The sequence below is a fragment of the Mytilus edulis genome, chromosome 6 (genome assembly GCF_963676685.1).
Source record: "Mytilus edulis chromosome 6, xbMytEdul2.2, whole genome shotgun sequence".
In the NCBI taxonomy this organism is placed as follows: domain Eukaryota; kingdom Metazoa; phylum Mollusca; class Bivalvia; order Mytilida; family Mytilidae; genus Mytilus; species Mytilus edulis.
In genome coordinates, this window is record NC_092349.1 from 77,492,398 (window position 1) to 77,516,897 (window position 24,500).

The window sequence follows — 24,500 nt, forward strand, 5'->3', positions numbered from 1 at the left end:
GAACATTGCAGGGTTTTTTTCAGTTTATAATTTGTAAGATTTTTTTCAAATTCTTTATAAAAAGCTGTGTCTGTCCAAGAGACAAATACATGTAATATTTCTATTTAAGAGGAAAAGTGTAAAATACATTACAAATGCCGACCTCATTAAAGTATAAGAAAGAAAGAAAAATATGTTATTGCTATTTTTTTTTTTTTAATAATTTCTCATTTATGGTATAAATATATCAATTCAAGCAATATTTATAACCGCATTTCAAATCGCCTACGTCAAATAAATCTATATCAATTACATTTTAATTTACCAATTAACATGTTTCATGAGTTTTAATATATCATATAAATCTATTTTTCACTTATTATGGATCATATATTAATTCGACCGAATTATGAAAATTGAAAAATAAACTTTGATGAAGGATATATGAGAAATAACTCTAGAAGTATACATTTAAATCTACCTACCTCTATTGCCTTCGAATGGAGAGTATCTGTAAAGACAAGTTTGCTATCAGCAATATTTCTCAGTTTAACATATCGCTTTTGTTGAGCTGGTGAATTATGCGCCATGCCTTCTTTTCTCTGCATCGATGGACTAACTATTATTCCTTTAGAGTCTCGTCTCTCTTCGAGATTCTCTGCTCCATTAACCCTGCCATTCGGAATTACATTTAACTGACTATCTGTAGAATGGTTTTTAACTGTATTATTATCAATGGTGTCAACTTCATTATCTATTTCTGAATTATTTATGTTTTTTAACGAGTTGTTGTTCACCGTCTTCTTTGATTCCCGTATCATGACAAGTGGACCACCATTGGCGGTTACGGAAGGAATAACTTGTTTTGCATTTTCCCCGTCTGTTTGAGATTCTGCGTCGTTCTGAACTTTTGAAGTACTACTATGATTAACCGGACATACAAAACAAGTTTGATCCATTTGATCAGTGTCTATCTTTTCTTTTTCTTGTTTTTGTTTATTCCGTTTTGGACTAATATTGCCGCTGCGACTTTGTCTTAAAGGTGTTCGCCCTGAAGGGGATTGAGATCTTCCGAACGTTCTTCTCAGACGAGAGACGAATGATTCATTATTTGCAACAGGTTTAGTAATTCTTGTAGTATGTGGAGTTCCGTTTTCTAGAAAAGTAGTGTGCAAGTATGATGTGTATCCATCAGGTCCCTTAAGTAACAAGGATACCGCTGTTTCTTGTGGTAAAGATTTGAGTAAATCTACACATTTCTCATACACCATATCACTTAAGTCCATTTCATTTACACGTACTATGACGTCACCTATACGTATCAACCCACATTTTTCAGCCATCCCTCCAGAAACGATTGCAGAAATAACCACGTGTGGTTTTTCGGATCTAGGCTGGATCAAAAACCCAAGACCTGTGTCAATTTTCTTGATGATTTTAACACGAATCATATTACAGTTATCGGATTCCATTTTCGGTTTATCGACTCTTAAACTGAGAGACATATATATACTGGACAACTAAATCACTCTGTCCGTCACTATCCTGCCGTTCGAGTTCTACATTCTGAAAATTAGAATGAACAAGATAATTCATTATTCAAATCTAGAAAGATTCATTGTTAAGACTGTGTTTTTCGCCAATGGACAAACAGGATAAAAAAAATACAAAATATAACTAGACCCTCTAGCATGCCCCTTTCATTTTTCACACTAACACTACGTGTTGTACGTTGTTGTTTGTCTTTGTTTGCATGTCGATGACGTTTGGTGTTGGTAGTTGGTGCGATTTTATTCTAAAATACTGCCGCATATTTTTGGTGATTTTTGTTATCCCTCTAAGTGTAATAGCAAAGAACTGAATTAGCTGATAAATATAGTATTCATTATAACTAAACAATTAAACAGGAAGGTTTGAAATACACATAGGTTTGAATTACACATGATAAATACATGTGATTACCATTATGAAACTGTACTAAATCTAAAGTAGTAAATGTACCATCATAAAGTAAAGATGACCTCAGACGGTTTTGATGTTTTGTTTCGACCCTTTCGGCTCTGATCTTCTAACATGACTTTGGTTTATCAAACACTTGGTCTTGAGTACTATTATACCTAATGAATTTTATTTTACGAACATGTGTCTTGTGAATGGAAATGTGTGTTTTATTGTTTTGTATTGCACGTTTCGTTAAATACGTGCTATTATACATGTTCACTCAGATAGAAGTAACTGGTAGATAATCACTATCTTGGAAAAGGCCTCTCGTCTGTAATGAATTTGTCATTATAGAAATGCTGTGAAATTTCCTTTTAGTGAGAGACCGATTCGTGGGTCAATGTGTCAATCTGGTACAAAGCAGGGTTCATATTAATATCGCATTAACAAGTTCCCGAACTGCATATATTAATTTAGTGTAAGTAGTTGTGACAGCAAAATATCAAAAACCTAAGTGTTTGAAAATAAACTGAATGAAGAAACGATTTAAACTTTTTGCCTCACATTCCCCAAATTATGTAACTTCAAATCATTTTATTCGTTGAAGTGTTTTTTTTGGATTAACATCGTCATGATTGGAACACTGATAGAATGCATGAGGTCACGTATTCACGGTTGTCCGACGTGATCAGATGGGAAAAGGAGGGGGTCGAAAATTCGCATATCTGAAACTAATCATTTGACTGTTTAAAATGTACTTTGATAACATTGATATCTCAGGCCTTTAATGTTTACTAGCTAGGACTTCTAAACGGGATGCATCAAAACACGAAATTCATATCTTATTTCGGGCATGGTGTTCTTAATATCGACTCTTTAATTAAAAAAAAATGAAATGTTTATTGTTTATGATTAGATTTTCAGTTGACAGATTCATAGCATTTACTGGTGTACAATAAGTAATGACAGTTGTGCAGTTAGATACATTTTCGTTACAACAATTTTACATTTACATGTATCGTGTGTTTAGAAATAACTTTCAATCAATACTGAAGCTAAACAGAAACATAATTGTATGACATAAGTATGTGTGTTATTGATACAAAGATAAGATCGCCAACTATCTGCCCGAGATCACATGATGTGGAAGTTAGCAATTATTGGTCACACTTGGTACGGCTTACAACAATGTGAAACCCCCATATCAGCAGGATAAAAATAAACAAGAAAATAGCCATTCAAACAAATAAAAAAAAATTTAAAAACAAATCAATTTACGCAAGAAAAACAAGAAAGCTCATCACTGTTTAATTTGCATGACTAATTTCTAAAGCTGCATTCACAACATTGCAACCAAACTCCACAGATTGTCGAACTTATATATTTTTTTTAAACATCCAAAGAAGATCGGAAGACGATCATTACTTTACAGTAATTAATTGGGGATTTTGCAAATAAACAGACAATTGTATAATGTGTGGTATCAGTGCTATACTGGTGGTCAGTTAAGTTCTAAATTTTGACTCGTTTCAAAAGGAGTAGGTCCAGTAAGACCCCTTTTTGGCCCCAAAATATAGCAGTTTTACAAAATTGTTAAAATGTAAACTTTAGTTATTAATTGGATAGTAGAATGCTTCTGCTACATAAATATGGGCTGTTTTTGACAATACAATGCACATATATCGGGTACTAGCATCATTAAGTCATGCTTAATTACTAAAATCGTCACAATTCTAGTATTTTAGTTAAATTTTAGACAGTTTTCGTGTTAAACGAAAGTGGCCGCATTCGTGTTCATCCTTAATATTTAAATGTGAGTTGTATTTTATGATAATACGTAACATACTTTAAGATTGAGGATGAACACGGATGCGGCCAGACCACTTTCATTTTTAACAAAAACCATCTAAAAAGTGACATTTTTCGGCATATTTGGTAGAATTTTCATATTTGTGCTTGAATCGGCTCGTTTTTAATGACTAAATCAGTTAAAATCTTTTACATAAACTAATTGTTTCAAATGAAATAGACACTTAAGTGTTCAAAAAGTGGACAAAATCTTTCGTCAGATGAACCTGAAATTTGAGGCCAAAATCGGTCCTTACCGGACCTTCTCCTTTGCTGCATAACACAGAGTTCGATTTTCAGTTAGGGAAAATATAACATTTACTTATGTGCAAATATGCAATGAGAGTTGCGTCGTGGGATATGTTTTCGCTACAACAGTCGTTACATATACATGTATCGTGTGTTTTCAAATAACTGTCATTCATCGACAGTTTACATAGTTTAAAGATGAGCACGATCATGTTGATACCATAAACATAAAATATTTAAGGAATTTAGTAGCATATTTAACATTTCAACTTTTGATCGTTACAGCTTCATGTTCAACGTTGCAACCACATTCTATTTATTAACCATATAATATATTTTGAAATATGTTATAGTTTACAAATTACTAGAGTGTAGTGTCTTTATTCGTAGCTTAATGCCAATGAAGGCAGTGCTTAAAGCAGGAACATATATATTAATTGTATATTTAGATATACTGTTCCCAGCTTAAAGTGACCTTGAAGTATGTGTATTTGGTAGTAAATCATCAACCTGATTAGTTCATAAACATAAATTACTTGGTCAGAGGAGATAACCACGGTGTAGGAATCAAAATAACAACATTAAACAACTTCTTCATTTTTCTATTTGCACACATGTTATTTCGATTTTTACTTTCCGAAAACTGAATTCGCGGCAGTTTAATTCTGAAAATCATAACAGTATCATTACTATAAGCAACCGTATAATGCATCTTGGTTTAAATATATATATATATATATATATATATATATATATATAGGAATTTTTACTGCACCCATTTGACCTCATACACAAAAAAATGCGTGTGTAAATAAAGCATAATAAATAATGTTTTTCCTTACTGGTTTCGCACAAACATCATTCAGGACATATATTTACAGGTATAACTCAAAATATTCTTTTATAGTTATGTCACCAAATCATTAGACCTAAGCCAGACCTCTGCATAAAACAAACCTCAAAATAATATATACAACAAAAATAACAAATTATCGAAATTATCGAGGGGCATTCAATTGTAATTATGTGTTCATTTGACTTGTTTATATCTTAGTGAGCTCCTTATAATGACAAATTTAGAACAGTTTTGTAACTGTTTGTTGTTTTCAAACTAATCTAATGGTCAACTACGTAGCTAAAAACAATAGCGCAAAAAATGACGTTATACATCAATTATAGTTGTTTTCCATTGCAGATCTGAATAGTAACTGATATGTTTCTGTGAAATCTGTAAAGCATTAAATCCTATTCAGTTATATCAAGAAGTAAAGAAATTCAAGAGTAAAGAATAAAAGATATCATCTTCCCCACTCAATAATAACTACAGATCTAGAACAATATGATATAAAGACAAGAACTGATGAGGTTCCTGACTTGATACATGTACGTGCCACCCTGTTTTTTTGTAGAGTTGTTAGATATAGATGTGGTGTGAGTGCCAATGAGACAACTCTCCATACAAATAACAATTTAAAAAGTAAACCATTATAGGTTAAAGTACGGCCTTCAACACGGAGCCTTGTCTGGTTAATACATTCCCCGTTTTCTGGCTCAATTCTATTGTTACGGTATTAATCTTTATTATTGAATAATTATAACTAGTGAATAAAATAACGTACAATGAAAATAAGAATCAAGTTAGATGGGAAGTGGACATCCAATATAATCAAGTTAGATGGGAAGTGGACATCCAATATAATCAAGTTAGATGGGAAGTGGACATCCAATATAATCAAGTTAGATGGGAAGTGGACATCCAATATAATCAAGTTAGATGGGAAGTGGACATCCAATATAATCAAGTTAGATGGGAAGTGGACATCCAATATAATCAAGTTAGATGGGAAGTGGACATCCAATATAATCAAGTTAGATGGGAAGTGGACATCCAATATAATCAAGTTAGATGGGAAGTGGACATCCAATATAATCAAGTTAGATGGGAAGTGGACATCCAATATGATTGTTTTTTAAATAAGAGAAAATGACTGTCTAGTAAGTGTAAAATGAAGTTGTGGTGTGAAGAATTGTCAATGAAGCAACTATCCACCAGAGATAACATAACGTGACTATAAACAATTAGACTGTAATACATATATCAAGAAATATGGTTTTTATTTCGACCCGGTCAACTTTCTATTTGTTTTAACAAACGACTGGGAAACGTGTCAAAGTAAGGTTGAGTTTGTTTTTGTAGTCAATGACATATTGAGATTCCAAGTTTATTCGGGGTGGAAACACAATTTTAACAGTACCCTAACTATACCTTTTTGATTTCAATTTCGAAAATTTCAAAAATAAATAACAGTAATATAACTTACCGCAAACATAATATCTCTTTTTGAAAACACAAACTTTTGGGTTTTTAACATCAATTGTACACGGACGATTGTATTGCATTTTACTTTGTGGCCACAGCCATATTTTTAACAGACTAATGCACGTATATATCAGTTTGCGGAGCATGTATAGAAGAGGCTACAGTCATTCTTCAACATATGCAACGTAATGATCATTTAAGTACTGAAGAAAAAAATAGAACCAGGACATTTATTAAAACAAATGATCTTAAAACAAGATTAAAGGTTGTTGGTTCTCGTTCATGGACTTTGCAAGAAAGAACTAATATGTCAAGCGCTTATTTAACTATGATCAATGCAATAATATTGTTACTGAAACGTGTTACGACAAACGTTAACCTGATCTAAACAAGATTCGATCCGAAACTTTTATATAATTGGATATCTATTATTTCGAATTTCCTTTAGATAAATGTTTATTTTTTAAGCAAATGACTACTAATATCAGGACAATGCATTTTCTTATCTCCGTTGCGGAAGAACATGTTATTTATTAAAGCATGTCACGGCAGAAAACTCTTGAAAAGTTGAAACAATGATGTTTTTTTTCGGATACGCACAAGATAGAGACTATTCGTACTCTTCCCATTTTTATTGTTCGTTTATTTTAAGATGAAACGTATTGGTTACCTGTTGACCTTCATCATCAAACAAAATTAACATTCAATCTGATTAACGCATCGCAAAAGAAAACAAAGTCTAACTTAGCAGTGAAAAATCTAAATTTACCTTATATCCGGTATTAGCAGTTTTTATTTGAACCATTTGTTGATAAAAATATGTTTACGGAGAGGAAAACCCATCTGAACCATATTGATTGATTGCTTGTTGGTTTCCTTAAGTTCAGTGGCAAATATTTCATGCCTATTCAAGACGAAGTAATAACTAGATTTTTACAGTGACAGACTACTTGTCAATGTAGATGGACTACGTTTTATTTTTGAGGGATGAATTATATACTAGATGACTCGATCATCGAATGTCCAGTCTCCGGTTTCCTGATGACGGGTGGTTCTGTATGCATAGTTGAAGGACATGGACATGTTTTGCGGTTTTTTTAAACATAATTATTTGTAAATCGATAAGAAGTAAATAACATTTGAAATTAAGTTGATTTATTCGCAGTATAACCTTAAGAGGGATCCGTTTATTCTAACCATTTTATACGATGTAACTATTTGGTTTGTTCGAAATCAATGGGCATAGATTTAATATAATTTTCATTATAGACATGTTCAAGTTGGTAAACCCGGATATGTTTTTAGTCACATAGACAGTAGCCATTATAAATGTAACTACTCAATTAAAACGTATTAAAAAACACCCAAAAAAAAATATGTTCTTTTGAATTTTTATTTTCATATCTTTCAAACTTTCATTTAACAACTTAAATTACATAATTATTCTAATAAAAATAAATTAAATATAGGTTACAGAATGTTTTCTCTCTCATGTAATCGAGTTAAGGTTTCGTTAGGCCTTAGATATACATCGAAATTTCATAACATTTTACCTTTTGGCTTTTTAATATGCTATTTTTCATATTTATAGCTTTAAATTTTTATAATTAGATGACAAACTAAGAATCAAAAACCTATTAATCATCTAATAATCATCTTACACCGAACATTAAATATGTTTTAAAACACAACACGTTGTAACATAAATATCGGACGTTTTACATATATATCTTTTGGCAATACATTTATGTGCGCAGTTTCGTGTGCCAACTAATTGCTGATCAAAGGATAGTACTAAATCACTGTACTACAAAGTCACATATAAAGATTAACGTATGAACTATCTAAAAGCGTAATTACAAAATTTTACTTTAAAAGTATGTGAATGTTCATGTGCACATATACAAAGAAATGCACTATGTATAATTGTGTACAAAGAACTAAAATGTCAAAATGTCAAGGTGAAATTTACAAAAAGGCATATTTCCATTCTATTTTGTATTTCACTAACAACGACAAATTCTAAACGTTTAAAAATTCCTACTGAAAATTGAAAATTAAAAAGTCTATATCATATTCTTAAAAAAATATATGACAATTTTACATTTTTTCTGTAAAATTAATATTTTATTTAGCGCTATTTAAATGTGTCCATTCCCCTTTCTATCTCCGAAAAGTGTTAATACAATTTAAAACCCTAGCTATTTTCTTAACAAACTTACGTATTGCACCGTGTGATGATTCCTGTATTTGATATAATATGTATTTACTTGATATAAGCTGTATTGCTTTTTTGAATTAAGAATCATATATTCAATGACCCAATTGTTATCTAAACTGGTCATTTTGTAATTTAATAATTTATAATTTGTTCGCATAGTTTCATTGTACCCTAACACGATATCCACTTCATACTTCTCTATACTGATGACGTAATGCATTGGACGTTTGAAAGTAAATATGGTGAAATTAAGAAAAACGATGATACTTTTACGAATAAATATGATAATATTAGGAATGCATAAAATACAATTAAGAATAAAGAATACATATAATGAAATTAAGAATAAGTATAATAATATCAGCAAATGTAAACAATCATCAGTAAAGGAGGGACTTCGTAGAAGAGTGTTTTTCGGTTGACTGGAATAATATACAATTGAAGTACTTTATTAACAAAATTAAAATATGAATACGGATAATAATTCAAAATTTTTAAATATGTACAAAAAAATTACCTGTTAGTTTGTTCCTGTCAATCACCCATTATATGTTATGTACTATATATAGCCAGTTACATTCGGTTTTAGTGAACTTTAGTCAACGCATTACATTACATTATAGGTATGTCTAATAAAATGTTCAATATTAATTTATTATGATTCATTTATTAATCCAACAACCGAAAGACCATATACAGTACGGAACATATTTTTCTTGATAACCATATTTTGTTTATAGATATAAAAAAAAAACCTTACGGAATATTAACCATAAAGCGTCCAGTTCATTGTAGTCAATATTAAGACTATGTTTTGGAATGTGAATGATTTAAGACCAAACTATTTGTAACTTTTTACTTCAAACTCATGAGCATGAAACTGATACAAATGAAATTTAAAAAAGAAACATAATTTACTATTATCAATCACGCAGTTCAAATGGAACTATAGTTTCAATTCATTTTGCTATATCAAATAATTATTTGACCGTCCCCTTTCGACCTTGGTTTGACTGTATATCTTTTTCCCCATATGCATGTGCCATACTACTGGTTTCCGAGAAGTGTTGTAGTATTGCATTGACATTTTTGTCAGGACAAGACAACCTTACGAACCTCCGATACAAGAAATCAAACGTAATTGAAAGATTTTAACGTGTTGCATTCAAACGAATCGTTGACTAAATATTAAATGAAAATTATAAATTTCAATGTTAACTAAATGGCTTTAGATATTATTATGTTGGCGTTGAATGTCCGATAGAACTGTACAATCATAACAGAAAAAGATCGACAATAGATATTTGCGTTGAATGTCCGATAGTACAGTGAGTAAAGAAGCGGAACGACATATAGATACGCATATGTCACGTAAAACCTATATACTTCATCCATAAAATTAATGGTGCATTGAAATAATTATTGATAATGATTTTTACGTCTCAAACGGCCAACTTTCAATAGAGAATACATATATATAGAGAGAGAAAGATTGGACTTTTAAATTTTATTGCTACAGCTAAGCCTGAATGCTTGATTGTACAGTCAGGAGTCTACTTCGTCAAAATTATCTCCCCATTACGCCAGTTCATTTTCACAATCGTAGAAATGGAAGCCATTGTAGGGATGACGCGCTACCAATATTGCTCTTGGAAACCGATAAATTTATCCACATTGCACCATTACGATCCTTATATGTCAGTTGTATTTTAAAAGACAAAGCTAATGAGCATCAGTTAAAAATCTAGTCTGCATTGATTCAACGTTGTCAGGTGGAATTTTCGAAAATTCATAAACATTTAAAAAAATTCTAATTAAATATTTCGTGGAAGGGCAGACTAGATTTTTTTTAGTGTATGAAGACTATAAACCCTAGTAATCACACACAAAAAATTAGAATTTTTCGAAGATATGCATTTTCATCATCCAACTTGAAAGACTCATTACATAGGTATTTCACTTGACCCATATATTTCATCTCTTAGTACTGTGATTTTTTTGTGTTATAAAGTCAACCTGTAGCTTTAATATATAAAAATGATAGAATCTGAAGCGAGACGATGTATGAAATATTCTTACTTTGTACGATATCAAGACAAAATACTCAACTCAAACACGCCCTAACATAAAAAGGTGTACTCGATTTTCTCTTTTCGATACAATTGTTACCCATTTTTTGGAATTTTTTCTTCAGTCACATAATGGAAGGGCAGACACGAAAATTACTGAACTAATAGATTGATATGTTTTCCGTCCGTGGTAATTTTTTCATAAAAATCGGAGGTTATGCATTTTCTTTATCCAACTTGAAAGATACCCATGTCGTCGACTTGATATCTAATTGTTCTGCTTAACTATGTACTAGATAAATTGAAAACTTATGCAAATGGTGTTAAAAAAATAAAACACCTCGTAATTGAGAAGAAAATTGCAATTTTGTTTGTTTCTATTAACTATTAAAAATTTTGTCACTAGAGTAAACAATACAGTAAACATTTATCGTCTTCTCTAACAAAGAGCTTCGATTCTTTTGTTCTATTTCAACCTGGTTTCCGACTGTGTATATTTAAACATTTTTTATATTTCGTTAAGTACATCTATACGTGGGTTTATGACTAATGTCTCGTCATGAAGTTTTGATGTTTTACGAACCCAATAACTACTGCATCGAACGTGCATTACGACTTGGTTACCCTTTAAGGTATTGCATGATCGGGTCTCGGGTACTGAAAGGTGGGTATGCATGTGGTTAAACTGGTTCCAGTTCATCTATCCACACTTTGGATTTCAATGGAACTTTCAATGGTAGAACTTTCAGTGGAACTTTCAATGGTAGAACTTTCAGTGGAACTTTCAATGGTAGAACTTTCAGTGGAACTTTCAATGGTAGAACTTTCAGTGGAACTTTCAATAGTAGAACTTTCAGTGGAACTTTCAATGGTAGAACTTTCAGTGGAACTTTCAATGAATCTTTAGTATATAGTGTTGTTTTATATCTCCTATTTTGATCCATATTGTTATCGTAGTTTCCAAATTAATTTGATTTGTCATATTTACAACAAAAAAAGATACTAATCTTTTATGTACTCTCACTGAGTAGTCACTAGATTTCAGATGAAACTTTAATTAAAACTTTATTACATTATGCCATGTGCACCGTCTGTTTTAATTATTATTTTTATATTAGGATTGTCACTTACAAAAACATAGTCTTTCTTTCATATAAGTGGTCAAGTTTGTTACTTGTCTCTGGTATATTGTTGTCTGTTTTCCTTTTAATTATGATGTTAACTGTTCCATTTCTACCCTTGCTACTGGAGCACCTCAGGTCACCCTGAATGTGTGGTGCCCTCTCTCCCTCTCTCTGGTTGATGGTCAGTATATTGGCAATCATGCCACACCTCATTATTTTTGGTTAATCGTTATAATAATATATGTTTATCAAATTAAGTGTAAACAAAAATAAAGCTTTAATGTTCCTTCCATTTTGACTGAAGATTTCAACATTGGAGACAGCTATGTATACCAAAGCTTATATAATTAAATGATTGTATAAACAATATTATAAACAATATATAGTGAACTATAGTACGCTATTGGACATCTGAATTTGTACATCTCACAATATTCCGTCAATACAAACATCACTGATATCTCAGCTATTACTTCGAGAGATGAGATGGAAATTTTCAAGGACTTAAAGGCTGTATCATCTGACAGATTCCGACGATCTTATCACGTAACGTTATAAATAAGTACATGTTACACAGAAGTATAATTCATTTTCTAGTTCAGATTTTAGAAGAGGGGATTATTATTCATATGTAATACAGTACAGACATACCAAACATGCAACTCGTGCCTAACGTGACACTAACAACGGGTTTTATGGCAGTCTAGCTGATCGTTACTGTATTCGCAAGGTCATGCAAACAAAAAATGATAGCAGTCCGCGGTCAAGCGTTAAGTACTGTTCGAAATGGACACTTTAAAAGAAAACTTATGAATGTATTTTGTCATTTCATTTTCTATATACTAATTTGTGCACAAAATGACGCTGGGCATTTCTGAAAGTTATCATTTTCACTCCAGACTATTCTCATTGCTGTTTAAAGATCTTTAAATATATTTAAAAAAAAATTACATCGGCCGATATTAGAGTCTACAGCACTAGAGTGTAAGACATATGATAAAATTGTCTGCAATAAAAACAACAGTCTGGAATTATTATTTTACTTTGACCTATAATTGTTTTCACTACTTTTTACACATTGTGGCTTGGATGAAGCGTTTTTTCATTGGAACCAATACCACATCTTCTTAGTTCCATGTAACATGTTAAAATACATAGTTATATATAACTAAATGACATAGCTTAATATAGCACCAGTTCTGTTTACCCTGACATAATTAAAGGAACAAATATAATAATTGCTCATATCATTTAAGTTATGAAACAAATAGAAATATAGATTAAATGTATGAATTATGAAATTAACCTATGAAGAAAGTTGTATGAATCACACCTGTTATCAATACAGTTATTTGCTGACCACAAATATTGACCAATACTGTTCCCTTGATTAGTTCATTAGCACGGGGAGATTTATTGAATTTTATAAAATATTCCTAATTTCTTGACACTGGAGAAGCAAGAATTCACAGTAAAATTTAATTTGTGATTATAGTATTGATGTGTATTGTTTGTTTTGTTGGATAAATAGACCCACGAACAAGTTATTGATATGAGACGGACCTTCACAGTACTAACAAAACTTCTATAGTTCGTTAAATAATGATACCAACACTGACCATTTCTAAAGCGCCCTTAATACTATGCATCAAATATTGGGTAAAAGTCGTAAACCAAACTGTAAAGTATCAACTACATGTATATCATCTTATAGAAGTTACTTTAGTTTTAAATACAAACATATAAAAGTATAAACGAATTTATTTATTTCAAGTTATATTTTTATTTCATAATTTTATAATTTCTAAATTTTACTTTCCTATTCATAACCAATCATATCAATAACATTCCACTTCAAAATCAGGAACCACACCGAAGTTGCTGGCATTGCTAACTGTCGTGTCTTCTTTGTTATCATTGCCGTTTTTCAATTTAATACGATGATTCCCTTCCCCCTTGATTTTTGACAGTTTAGAATTTCTCGAGTTCTCCGTTTCTCGAGCTATCCGTATATGATACTTTACTATATGCTTCTTGTGTCAATGTACGTAAAGGCAACTCGATTATGAACATCGAAGCAAAGTTTGATATGAATTATTTTTTTCAGCAAATTTCTATTCCTAGTAGTGTTGCTATTAAACTATAGGTGAAGAAAAATCAGTAAGAGAGTGTAAATGTTTGACCGTTAATGAAGTAGCAGAACAACGAATAACCAGGAAGTTAAAAAATATAAAATGTACAAATTTTCAAAATCTTACAGATTATGGGTTATCTCATTGTTCGTACACAAAAATGAAAATGACGTTATATCATAGTTTGATTTCCCATTTGTTAGAACATTTGAAACATATTAAAACACGTTGATGTTCGCATTTGTAAATATCGCAAAACTGAATAGCACTAAATTCTGAAAGGTCGAATTTTAAACAGGAAATAGTTTAGTCAAAATAAAATATCGGGTAGATGTATGGAATTTATTTTTTCAGTAATTACCCTTCAAATTTTGAAGGTCTTAAACAAGAACCAATTTTATAGAGCGCTATACGAATAAAAAGATTTATAAAAAAAAAAGCGAAATGATGCCAATAATGGTGTGCACTCTCAATGTACTAAAAAACAATTGAATGAGCTACATTTTTCTCCAACAGGTTTCACAACTTTTTGATATTTATCATGACATTTTCCCCAACCGGTTTCAGAACGTTAATTTAATCTGTATGAATGATTAAAAAAAGATATGAAAATTGTTGAATAAATGTACATAATTAACGTACTCTTAGTACACTTGTGTACACAGACAGATCTTAACATGTTCATGTTGCTTTAAGTTTCAATTTTTAATACAAAATCTTCTTTTCAGAGATTTTGGTTTTGTCAGTTAGCTGACTATAGTCATTTTACCAATAAGATTAAACCTGTTGATATTTACTGCACTGTAGCATGTTGATCCTAAGATTAAAACAATTGTAGTGATTTATTACTTTTGAATTCAATTAAGGTATTAATAAGTCCTCTCGACATTTCCCTTACAAGATTTGTGATGGTTATAGGTTTTCCCTCGCAATAGAATAAAAATGCCATCGTGTAAATTACGGTTCAAACCAGAACTATATTAAGGGCACATTTTTCATTCAAAATTTTCTTTATTTAGTTTTAATTATGCAACTGAATACTAGTACAATAAATAACACGAAATGATGCCAATGAATTTTGTACAGTCTGAGAAGGGTCAAATATTTTTTTAAGCAAATGCAATGATTTTGAAGAGACCAAATGTACGTCCAATACGCATATGTTTTAGCAGATATTTCTTAAACATAATTAAGCAGAGTAATTAAATCTTATAAGTATTTAACCTTTTGTAAAACATTAATATATATATATGTATATATATTTTATTATGCAGCATACCAGCAGGGTAATGACACCTGCGTCATCAAAAATGCACATCATAGTATTTACAAACAACATTATATGATTGTAGTAAAAATGGTATAAGATACTTGCAAAAGGCCTTAAAAGTCTTATAAATACATTAACGCTAAAATATCATAATAAATTGGTTATTTACAGTGACAATTTCATATGCACAAATACTTTGAAATCTTTCATCCATAAAAGATTTAAAAAAAAAACCAACTTAACACTGAAAACGTTCACACACAGTTCAAGATATTATACATTGGAAATCTTATCAATTTGAAAAGAACGTTCATTCATTACGTCTACAAGGTATTTTTTAACGATCTTATCTAAACTATTACATAAGTCTGGAGAATACAAGTATCCCAGATCACCTATCATGAACTATATTGTAAAACATTAAAAAAAAAAAAAATACTAACAAATATCTTTATCAGTCGTACTGATTGTCTTTCGAAAAAGTGTGATTTCATACATGTACTTTATCATATCTATGAATTTAAATATTTCGGAATAAATATCATAGAATCATACATTTTCTCGTGTCGGGGCCTTTAATAGCCGACTATATATACAGTTTTGGGTTTTCTCATTGTTGAAGGACGTGTTGTTGCCTATAATTGATTACATGCACTTGATTTGAACTTTGGTTTGACGATCATACCACATCTCCTAATTTTTATACATGCCACTCGTATCTTTAAAAAACGAAAGCATAGTTTGGCACGACCTTGGCTATATGAGTAGACAATATATGTATAGTCAAAGCGTACAAAATGAGGAGAGAATATCAAACAATACTTTTATCCATGATATTGGAGTCTAATACATGAGACATATTGTTTCCTCACGTTCTAAACGTTAGACTAGTTGAGCTTTTTAAACTGATATAAGCACCTCTTTATAACATTTGACATGTGACTTTATTGCTTTTTCTGATAGGATTGACGAAACATGTCACCGAAACTTGTTATAACGTTGTAATTAGTTTTTTAATGGCAGAAGACCTCAAATTCAGACGTTTTCTTTTTCTTAATATATTTTAAAGAAAACCAAAAGTACTAAAGAATCAATTGAATGTAATAAATTCTAGCGCGAGACTAAATGATATTCCTTAATATTTATCGACAAGATATTGTTGTTAGAATATAAATAACAATTAACATAAGACACAAAACCAATTGGACAAATAAAGAAAGGATCTCTTTGGGACAGTTCGCGAAGTTAAGGACGAACGAAGTCATTCGATCTGAAAGCTTTAGGCGATGCCAACCCCTGCGCTTAAGTCGTTCGCTCCGGAATAGTAAATTGTACTGTAATTTCTTATAGTTGAACTAAAATATGCTGCAATCAAATACTACATAGCTATTGAAAAACGCCTCCAACCTTTAACATCACTCAGACAGCTTTTTATACAATATACGTCACATCAAATTTTAAAAAAAAAAGAGCTGAATACTGTGTGCCATGACAAAATGGGTGACATTTTGTTTTGAACTTGTATTATTTCTAAAGTATCAAGCATTTAAACCTGTTCTTCACAAGTAAAAACTTTGAAATTCATACTGAACTTGAAATATACTTGATCAACTAACAGCATATTGTCTGATATAAGTTCTTAGAAGGCTAATGAGGAATATAGTAAAGAAAGCTACTCACCATGTAACAGTCATCTGGTCTCTCTCTGCAGAAAAAAGTACAAAATTATTACTATTATCGCTTAATACCGTAGTAATTTTTGAATATAATTGACCGGTTTCATGACGCTTGAAAATGTATTACATATATACAAAAACTAACATGTACGTATAAGACGCCCCCGAAGTAGGGACGATATTACGCATTAGAATTAATTTTTTTAATTTAAATTTAATGCTTTTTTGTGTTATTTATGTTTCATTTTTTTTTTTTTTTGGCAAGTGGAATATATCTAAATAAGAGGTGTCCATTAGTCAAACCAACCACAGCATTTTAACGAGTCGTTAATTCGGATTCGGGTTTTTTCGTCATTTATATCAAAAAGCAATAAAACATATGTATGAATAAAAACATATTTATAGATAAAATAGTAATATGATTTAAGGAACTTTAAAAGTACACCATTAAAACACAAGTGTGAACTATGATTAATGTTATATCTAATATAAAAATGCTTTTATCGTTTTTATACAATTTATAATTTATCAACTCTTTAAAAGTTTTCAAAATTTGTTTAATTAATATCTAGACCTTTTTCAGTTTCAAATCAGGGCTTTTTTTAATAATAATTTACGTTGAAATGAACAAAGGATTCCATAATGATCCGAATAAAGTTGATGAGACATTGGGAAAATATTCTAACAATCAAAAAGGTAATCTCCGATTCATGTCATGAAATGTAAATAAATATTGCTACTGATTTTGACCATAGGAATATAGGAACATGGATAGAAACTCAAATGGAGACTTTACGACCGAACGTCCAACACATTGCTCTCAATACATGCGTTTTGTCTGAAACAATAGTTTTCGTCTACCTAAAGTCTACCTGCAAGAACATTAGCATATCTTCGTTTATTACCATGTTCTGTTGAGAATCAAGTAAAAAAAAACAAAAAAACAGCGGCATGTAATTCAGTTACGTAAAGAAACGGAAACAAACATTGTTTTTTTTCTGTATAAATGGTTATAATTGTAAATCAATTTTAAAAGATAGATAAAAAATATAGAAGAATAAATTTTAAAAATATGAACTTTCCCCAGACTTTTGCTGATAATTCAAAAAATATATTAAAAAATCGTATAAACTGTCTGAAGTTTATATGCATGTAAAGCTAAATGATAGTAAGCGTTAAAACATTACATGATTATAAATCACAGATTCCGATATTTTCTGTTAAAAAAAGTAAAATAATCTCCCACTTACCACAGTCGTTCTGACAAGATTCCATTAAGTTATTTGTCAAATGATTATCTCCTCGATTTCTAACCTTTATAACTTTAATATGGAAATTATTGTATAATTCCGAGTGCCAAATTTCATAAGTGTTCACTAGGGTGAAAAAGATATCTTATCTTCTTTTTCCGGAAAAATGAACATATTGCTCCCAATGCGATCAAAAATTAGAATAGTAAGAAATTATCAGTGAAATCAATGCCAATTGGTACGGGAGGTTTGATGGTTGTTTTATTGATATATTACCGTTATTAACCTCTCGTCAGCAGTGTACAAGATTAGAAAGGAAACCAATTTGTAATAAATTAATGTATAAATCTTATGATTATTGTTTTGTAGACTGAGTTTGATGATACCCATGTAATACAGTGGTTGGTATATTGCGTATGTTGGGTTGTTTACCCAGTTTGATGATACCCATGTAATACAGTGGTTAGTATATAACGTATGTTGGATTGTTTACTCAATTTAGGTTATTGCACTTATATATGACTAGCAAATGAATGTCTGCAAAAGTCTAATTTTATATTTAAATACAACTTTTAAGATGAGGAACTGCAATGAAAGCGCCTTTTCTTTAAAAAATTGTTTCTTCCAACCTGTCTGTTATGGGTTTGTTACATCATTTAAGTACACCACATATCCTTTCTTACACCAAGTATATTATAGTATACATACATGAGTATTTTTTTATAAAGATTATGTCCCTTTTTTTAACACATCCTTTCTTACAGGGAGTTTTATATTTGGAACAGTTAAAACGTATTCGGATAATTGAACCACATTAAGGTAGAATACTTCTACAAGACACATTATTTGATGAAGTTAAAAAGTTAATACAATACCATTGATTTTCTATTAATAGTATATTCAAATGCAAACTTTAAACAAATTATAAAATCTTTATTTTTTCTTCGTTTATTACCTAATAGCGTTTGGGTAGTTAATTAACAGGGTGGTCTTTTGACGAGAAAAAAAGGCATTTTGAAATTTACTAAGAAAAGAAAAGTACTCATACATTAGAATGACAATACAATAAGAGTAGACAAACACACTGTAAAATTAGGTTTGAAATGGCTTGAGTCATCAGATTGGCACAGAGCAAAATAAAAATCCAACAAACATTAAGACGAAATGCACTAAGTACTGATTTAAGAGTGATCGAAGTTACTGAAAACTGCAATTAGAATTATAAGACTAAAGATCAAATGACGTCGAAGTTATCAACTGTAGTTACCGTCCGACATTCAACAATGATCAACAGCTATATAGCATATAGTTAGCTAGAATAGACCCGAAATGTAATATCCAGCAACAAACAACATCCAATGAAATACGGCATCCCAACTTGGGAGAGATGTGAAGGGGTTATACCAGTTCAAAGCAATTAAATCTAAAAATATCATGTTCCCCAAAACAGAGTTATCAATCAGTGCATATCCAACGGATTTAGTGTAAAGCACCATAAAAAATGAGATAAGCATTACCTTGTTAATATAAAAAAAAATAGTACAATGAAGTTTATTATTATATCTTCTTATTGCGTTATCCTTAAAATTGAGAATGGAAATGGTGAATGTGTCAAAGAGACAACAACCCGACCATAGAAAAAACAACAGCAGAAGGTCACCAACAGGTTTTCAATGTAGCGAGAAATTCCCGCACCCGGAGGCGTCCTTCAGCTGGCCCCTAAACAAATATATACTAGTTCAGTGATAATGAACGCCATACTAATTATACTTGCATGCATAAAGGGAATGACGAATTTTCGTTCTTTTATGTTTTTTGTTTTTTTTAGCTTTGTACGTAAAATCAGACACTTTTTAAATGTCTACTGTCCTGATTTGTTTCAATTCAAAACCAAGAAGACTTTATGCAAATCATTGATTTATGCTATATTATTTTGCAAAACAATACATTAATGTATCATATATTTCATTTGTCATTAAAATTTAAATTTAAGTATCAAATGTTGTCTTTCATTTTTCCATTATCAAATTGAATATCTACCGTCTCAATATAAAAGGCAGATCAAAGCGACGATAAAAATAAGTTCGAAATGACACGAAGCGAGATGAAAAAATATTCCCTTAAACTGTCTTAAACTTCTCCCGCCGGTTTTCTAACTCTTTGTAGCTGTGTTGGATTTAAGAGTAAATGCCGTTTTATTTTCAATGGCGTACGATTCTACAGAAAAGCCTTATAGAACATCAGTATTTTGTTACAAGAAATCGATATGTTATTTGCAAAATGATACAGAAACTATGAATTTTTAATACAAATATATTTTATAGGTATATGTGCAACATAACAACTTAAGTCAGAATGGAAAAAATCCTCTTGTTAAAATAAAACTATTTCAATATTTTTTCTCATCCTTGAGTCAAGGAGTATGACTGCTTTCTGATTTAAGAATCACACAGGAGGAATGCATGGTCTTTAATAAGATATAAGAGTGGTATGAGTGCTATTGAGACAACTCTCCTGTATGAGTGCCAATGAGACAACTCTCTATCCAAGTCACAATTTGTAAAAGTAAACCATATAGGTCAAAGTACGGTGTTCAACACGGACCATTGGCTTACAAGGAACAGCTAGTTAAAAAGTACCTTTATATATATAGGAAGATGTGGTATGAGTGCTAATGAGACAACTCTACATCAAAGTCACAATTTATAAAAGTAAACCATTATAAGTCAAGGTACGGTCGGTTATACCTATTTTTTTTTTTTTTTTCAAAAAGTGATTAAGTGATTGTAGTTTATTTTGCTTAACGATCAGTGGCAAGTATTTCATTCATGTTCAAGACGAAAGCATATTAATAAATAATACAACGAGTAGGTCCTGCATGTGATAGGGGTCGTCTGGAATTAAGGGCGGGAAATTTGGCATGCTGCTGGTAAAATGCCGGTAAATGTGGGAATGTGATAGACATTTGAAATATTTCACGAGAGCATCAAATTTAAGATTGCAAATTCCATACAACAGAGTGCTGATAGTCATTAATATATGATAGAAAACTGGTCATTTAAAGTATTACTATACAATTGTATACTTGAGGTGAGAAGCCTGTCTTGGATCTTTGTTGAGGCTGTTCAAAAATGATAGTGGTCAACTTCATTATGTAGCAAGACCACGAGGATTAGCATGGGGGAATAGCCATACTGGCATAGAAATGAGAAGATGTGTTTTGTGTGCCAATGACACAACTCTCCATCCAAGTCACAATGTCTGGATTTCTCCAAATAGGAAATATAAACTTAATGCGGCATGTTCATTTTGATTTTTTTTCTTCAATATACACATACGCAACTATTAAATCGTTTTATCCTGCAATCAGCCAACTATTGTACAAATGAAGGGTACACACATAAACATTTTTATTACTTTGGTTGCAATGAATTACATTGATTTCCCCGTTAAATAAAAACCGATAATTTCACATGTGAAATAAACGTGGTTATTTCACTCTCACGTCACACAACAATAGGCGTTGCCAAGACGTCGATAACGGCGGATCAAAACAAATTGTGAATGCGTAGAAAAAAGATATAGTTCCTTACATGTTTTACATTAATTTCTTTTAAAAAAAGGCATTTGCCAATGTAATAAAAAGAATAACTTATTAAAGAATTCAAATAACGAAAAATATTCAACTCGTGACCGAACAACACTGATAATTAATAACTCATGCGCTACGCGCATTCGTGAATTAATGTGTTGTTCGGTCACGCGTTGAATATTTTTCTCTATATGAATTCTTCGATTAGTTATTCTATAAGCTTTATTTGTACTTTTACAAAAAGCGTCTCCTGTTATCCCGCCCTCAATGTTGAGCATACGGTAACGTGGATATTTCTTTTTCGAACCAGTCCATTTTGGGGTCCTCTTCGCGGTCCGTCGATTTCTTTGAAAGATTAGAGACACTGATTTAGATTTAAATAACTATATTTTCAAGTGTTGGGAGTAAATTTCAGGATAAAAACAATATATGTACATTGTCGGAAAATATAAAATTTATTTGTACTCGCTGCGAAACAGGAGAAAAGCTCGGCGAGCTTCGCTTTTCGTCCAGTTTCTAAAGCTCATACAAATATATTGTATATATATTCACAGAAAGATAATATTTCTATATACTAATTTTACGTTACAAGTCCGACGTAAGCTCTGCAAAATAGGTTTAATTTGGGAACTGTAACATGCTATTGACTGTCGAACATTTCGAAAATTGGTGACCAGAAAGATCTTTGGATTTTGTATTTACATTATTTTTTCCCCCAATTTTTTATATCAATATTCAGCAAAGATAAACATTTTCTATATTTCCCAGTTTTAAAAGATTCTATTGCTTCAGCTCGATAAATAATGAAAATAAAACATTCATGTATTTGTATGTATAAATCTAATACCACAGTATAACAATTGCATGTATATTTCTAATACCACAGTCAAACAATTGCGTGTTTATTTAGAATGTCACAGTTAAACAAATACTTTCTTTTAAATGTACGATTATTGTTTAGAAATAACTTCAAGAAAGAGTTACTATTTTCTATTCTAAAGGCATCTATTTTGCCAGTGTTTGCACAGAATAAAAGAGGTATAACAAAGTGGCAATACAAATTCATAATGCACCATATGACCAAAAACCAAGACAAACACAACCACCATATGACCAAAAACAAGACAAACACAACCACTAAAACATAACTATGAAATATTAATAGCCGAAAACAACGCACTGTGCGCTTAATGCTTACTCTACAAAATGGGTTTCGCGTAATATTGAAGGCACAGCGTTGACCAAAATTTGTTTACATAAACTAGCTCGTCAAAGATACAAGGATTCATTTTGTTTTATCAAAAGACGCAAAGATACACCTTCGTGCTTTCTTGTATTGCGAAATTTGTATCATTTGCAACCATATACCACATTATCTAATTTAGAATTTATCAAAATATATCTAATAAAAATAAAGTCCGTTGGCGAATCACTGATTTCCTGGCGGATTGTATTAGCAGATAAAATCTCTACAAAAAAATGGCGTCAAGTAAAAACAGCACCGCTATGTAACCGCGTGTGACTATCATTGAATTACGGGAACTACTAAAATAACGATAAAATTATCTATTTTGGATAACGAACTATAGTTGGCAGATCATTTTGCACACTTAACTGTAAAGTAATTTAGCTGTCTATATAAAAGTTCTCACTGTAGTGGAAACAATACAGAAGTATGCTCAATACAATTTCATGATTTACGTTCAGTTCTTTTCATTCAATTGTATTTTTCTCCTTGGACTGTTGGACAAAAGGTACTTCCCCCAAAATGAAATTCAAAATGGAAAGTCCCCAATCAAATGGCAAAATCAATTAAAACCTTAAAACACATCAAACGAATGGATAAAAACTGTCAAATTCCTGACTTGGTACGGACATTTCTTCTGTAGAAAATGGTAGATTAAACCTGATTTTACAATGCCTGTACCAAAACAGGACTATGACATTTGTATACGATTCGTTCTGTAAGTAGATAACGTCTAAATGATAGTTTAATTTTGTTAGTTTTTATGGAATTGCTATTTTTGAATTTAACGTGGAGTTCTGTATTTTTGTTATACTTTATTCTTTCCTGTATGATATTCGCCCTTTCCTGTATGATATTCGCTGTATGATATTCGCCCTTTCCTGTATGATATTCGCCAACAAAGAATATATAAATAGCATCACATACTCAACATATCTTCGTTTGATTAAAAGGCAAGAGTTTCCGAAATCCACAGGTCCGGTATATGACATATAAGTTAATGATGTAGGAGCAAAGAGTTTTTCAACTTACACAAAAATGGGCAGCAAAGTGCCATATTACATTTTTTTTTAACAAAAAACCGTGTGTGGTAAAACGTAGGGACAAACATCCACCAAGTATCCTCTTAATCTGCCCTTGCTTTTGTGTATGTCACAGTTTTTATGGAAATATCTTATCAAAACAAATAATTTACTCACTTTTTGAAATCCAATTAATACATAGTTCTTAGTATTCCGAGTGTACTATAAAACTTTTCAAGAGTCAAATATGAAGACTGTTAAATGCCAGAGCTGCCTGTACGTATTCAAACATTATTGACATTTGTCTTATCACCTGATATTTTTAAAAAATTCAATAAAATTAGACAGCCATGCCCTTATGTAATACAGTCCTTCTATTTGTTGAATTATATGTGTACTTTACATCAAAAGTACCAATCAACTATTAATGATGCAGTCTGGTTTCAAGAACAATTAAATACTTGTCTCCTTGTTCATTTCACTGCAAATAGAATTTAATTAGAAATTATTATATATTGGACAATAAACTTATTGCTCTTTCAATGATTTTACGAATTTGTT

At 31.0% G+C, this 24,500-nt stretch overlaps 1 protein-coding gene across 15 annotated transcripts in view; it reads right to left on the reverse strand.

The window, feature by feature from the left end:
- Positions 1–24,500, reverse strand: part of LOC139528479 (nitric oxide synthase, salivary gland-like) — a 123,963-nt gene that overhangs the window by 27,426 nt on the left and 72,037 nt on the right. For 13 of the 15 annotated variants that reach the window (XM_071324477.1, XM_071324474.1, XM_071324484.1 and 10 more), the window contains 2 exons: positions 16,834–16,858; positions 465–1,545 (listed from right to left, as the gene is read on the reverse strand). In XM_071324477.1, coding sequence (XP_071180578.1) covers positions 465–1,484 — 1,020 coding nt within the window. In that variant the 5' untranslated portion in view covers positions 1,485–1,545; positions 16,834–16,858. Of the gene's footprint in view, positions 1–464; positions 1,546–9,075; positions 9,178–16,833; positions 16,859–24,116; positions 24,178–24,500 lie in introns of those variants that run through there. The other 2 variants (XM_071324479.1, XM_071324472.1) reach the window with 2 other exon arrangements.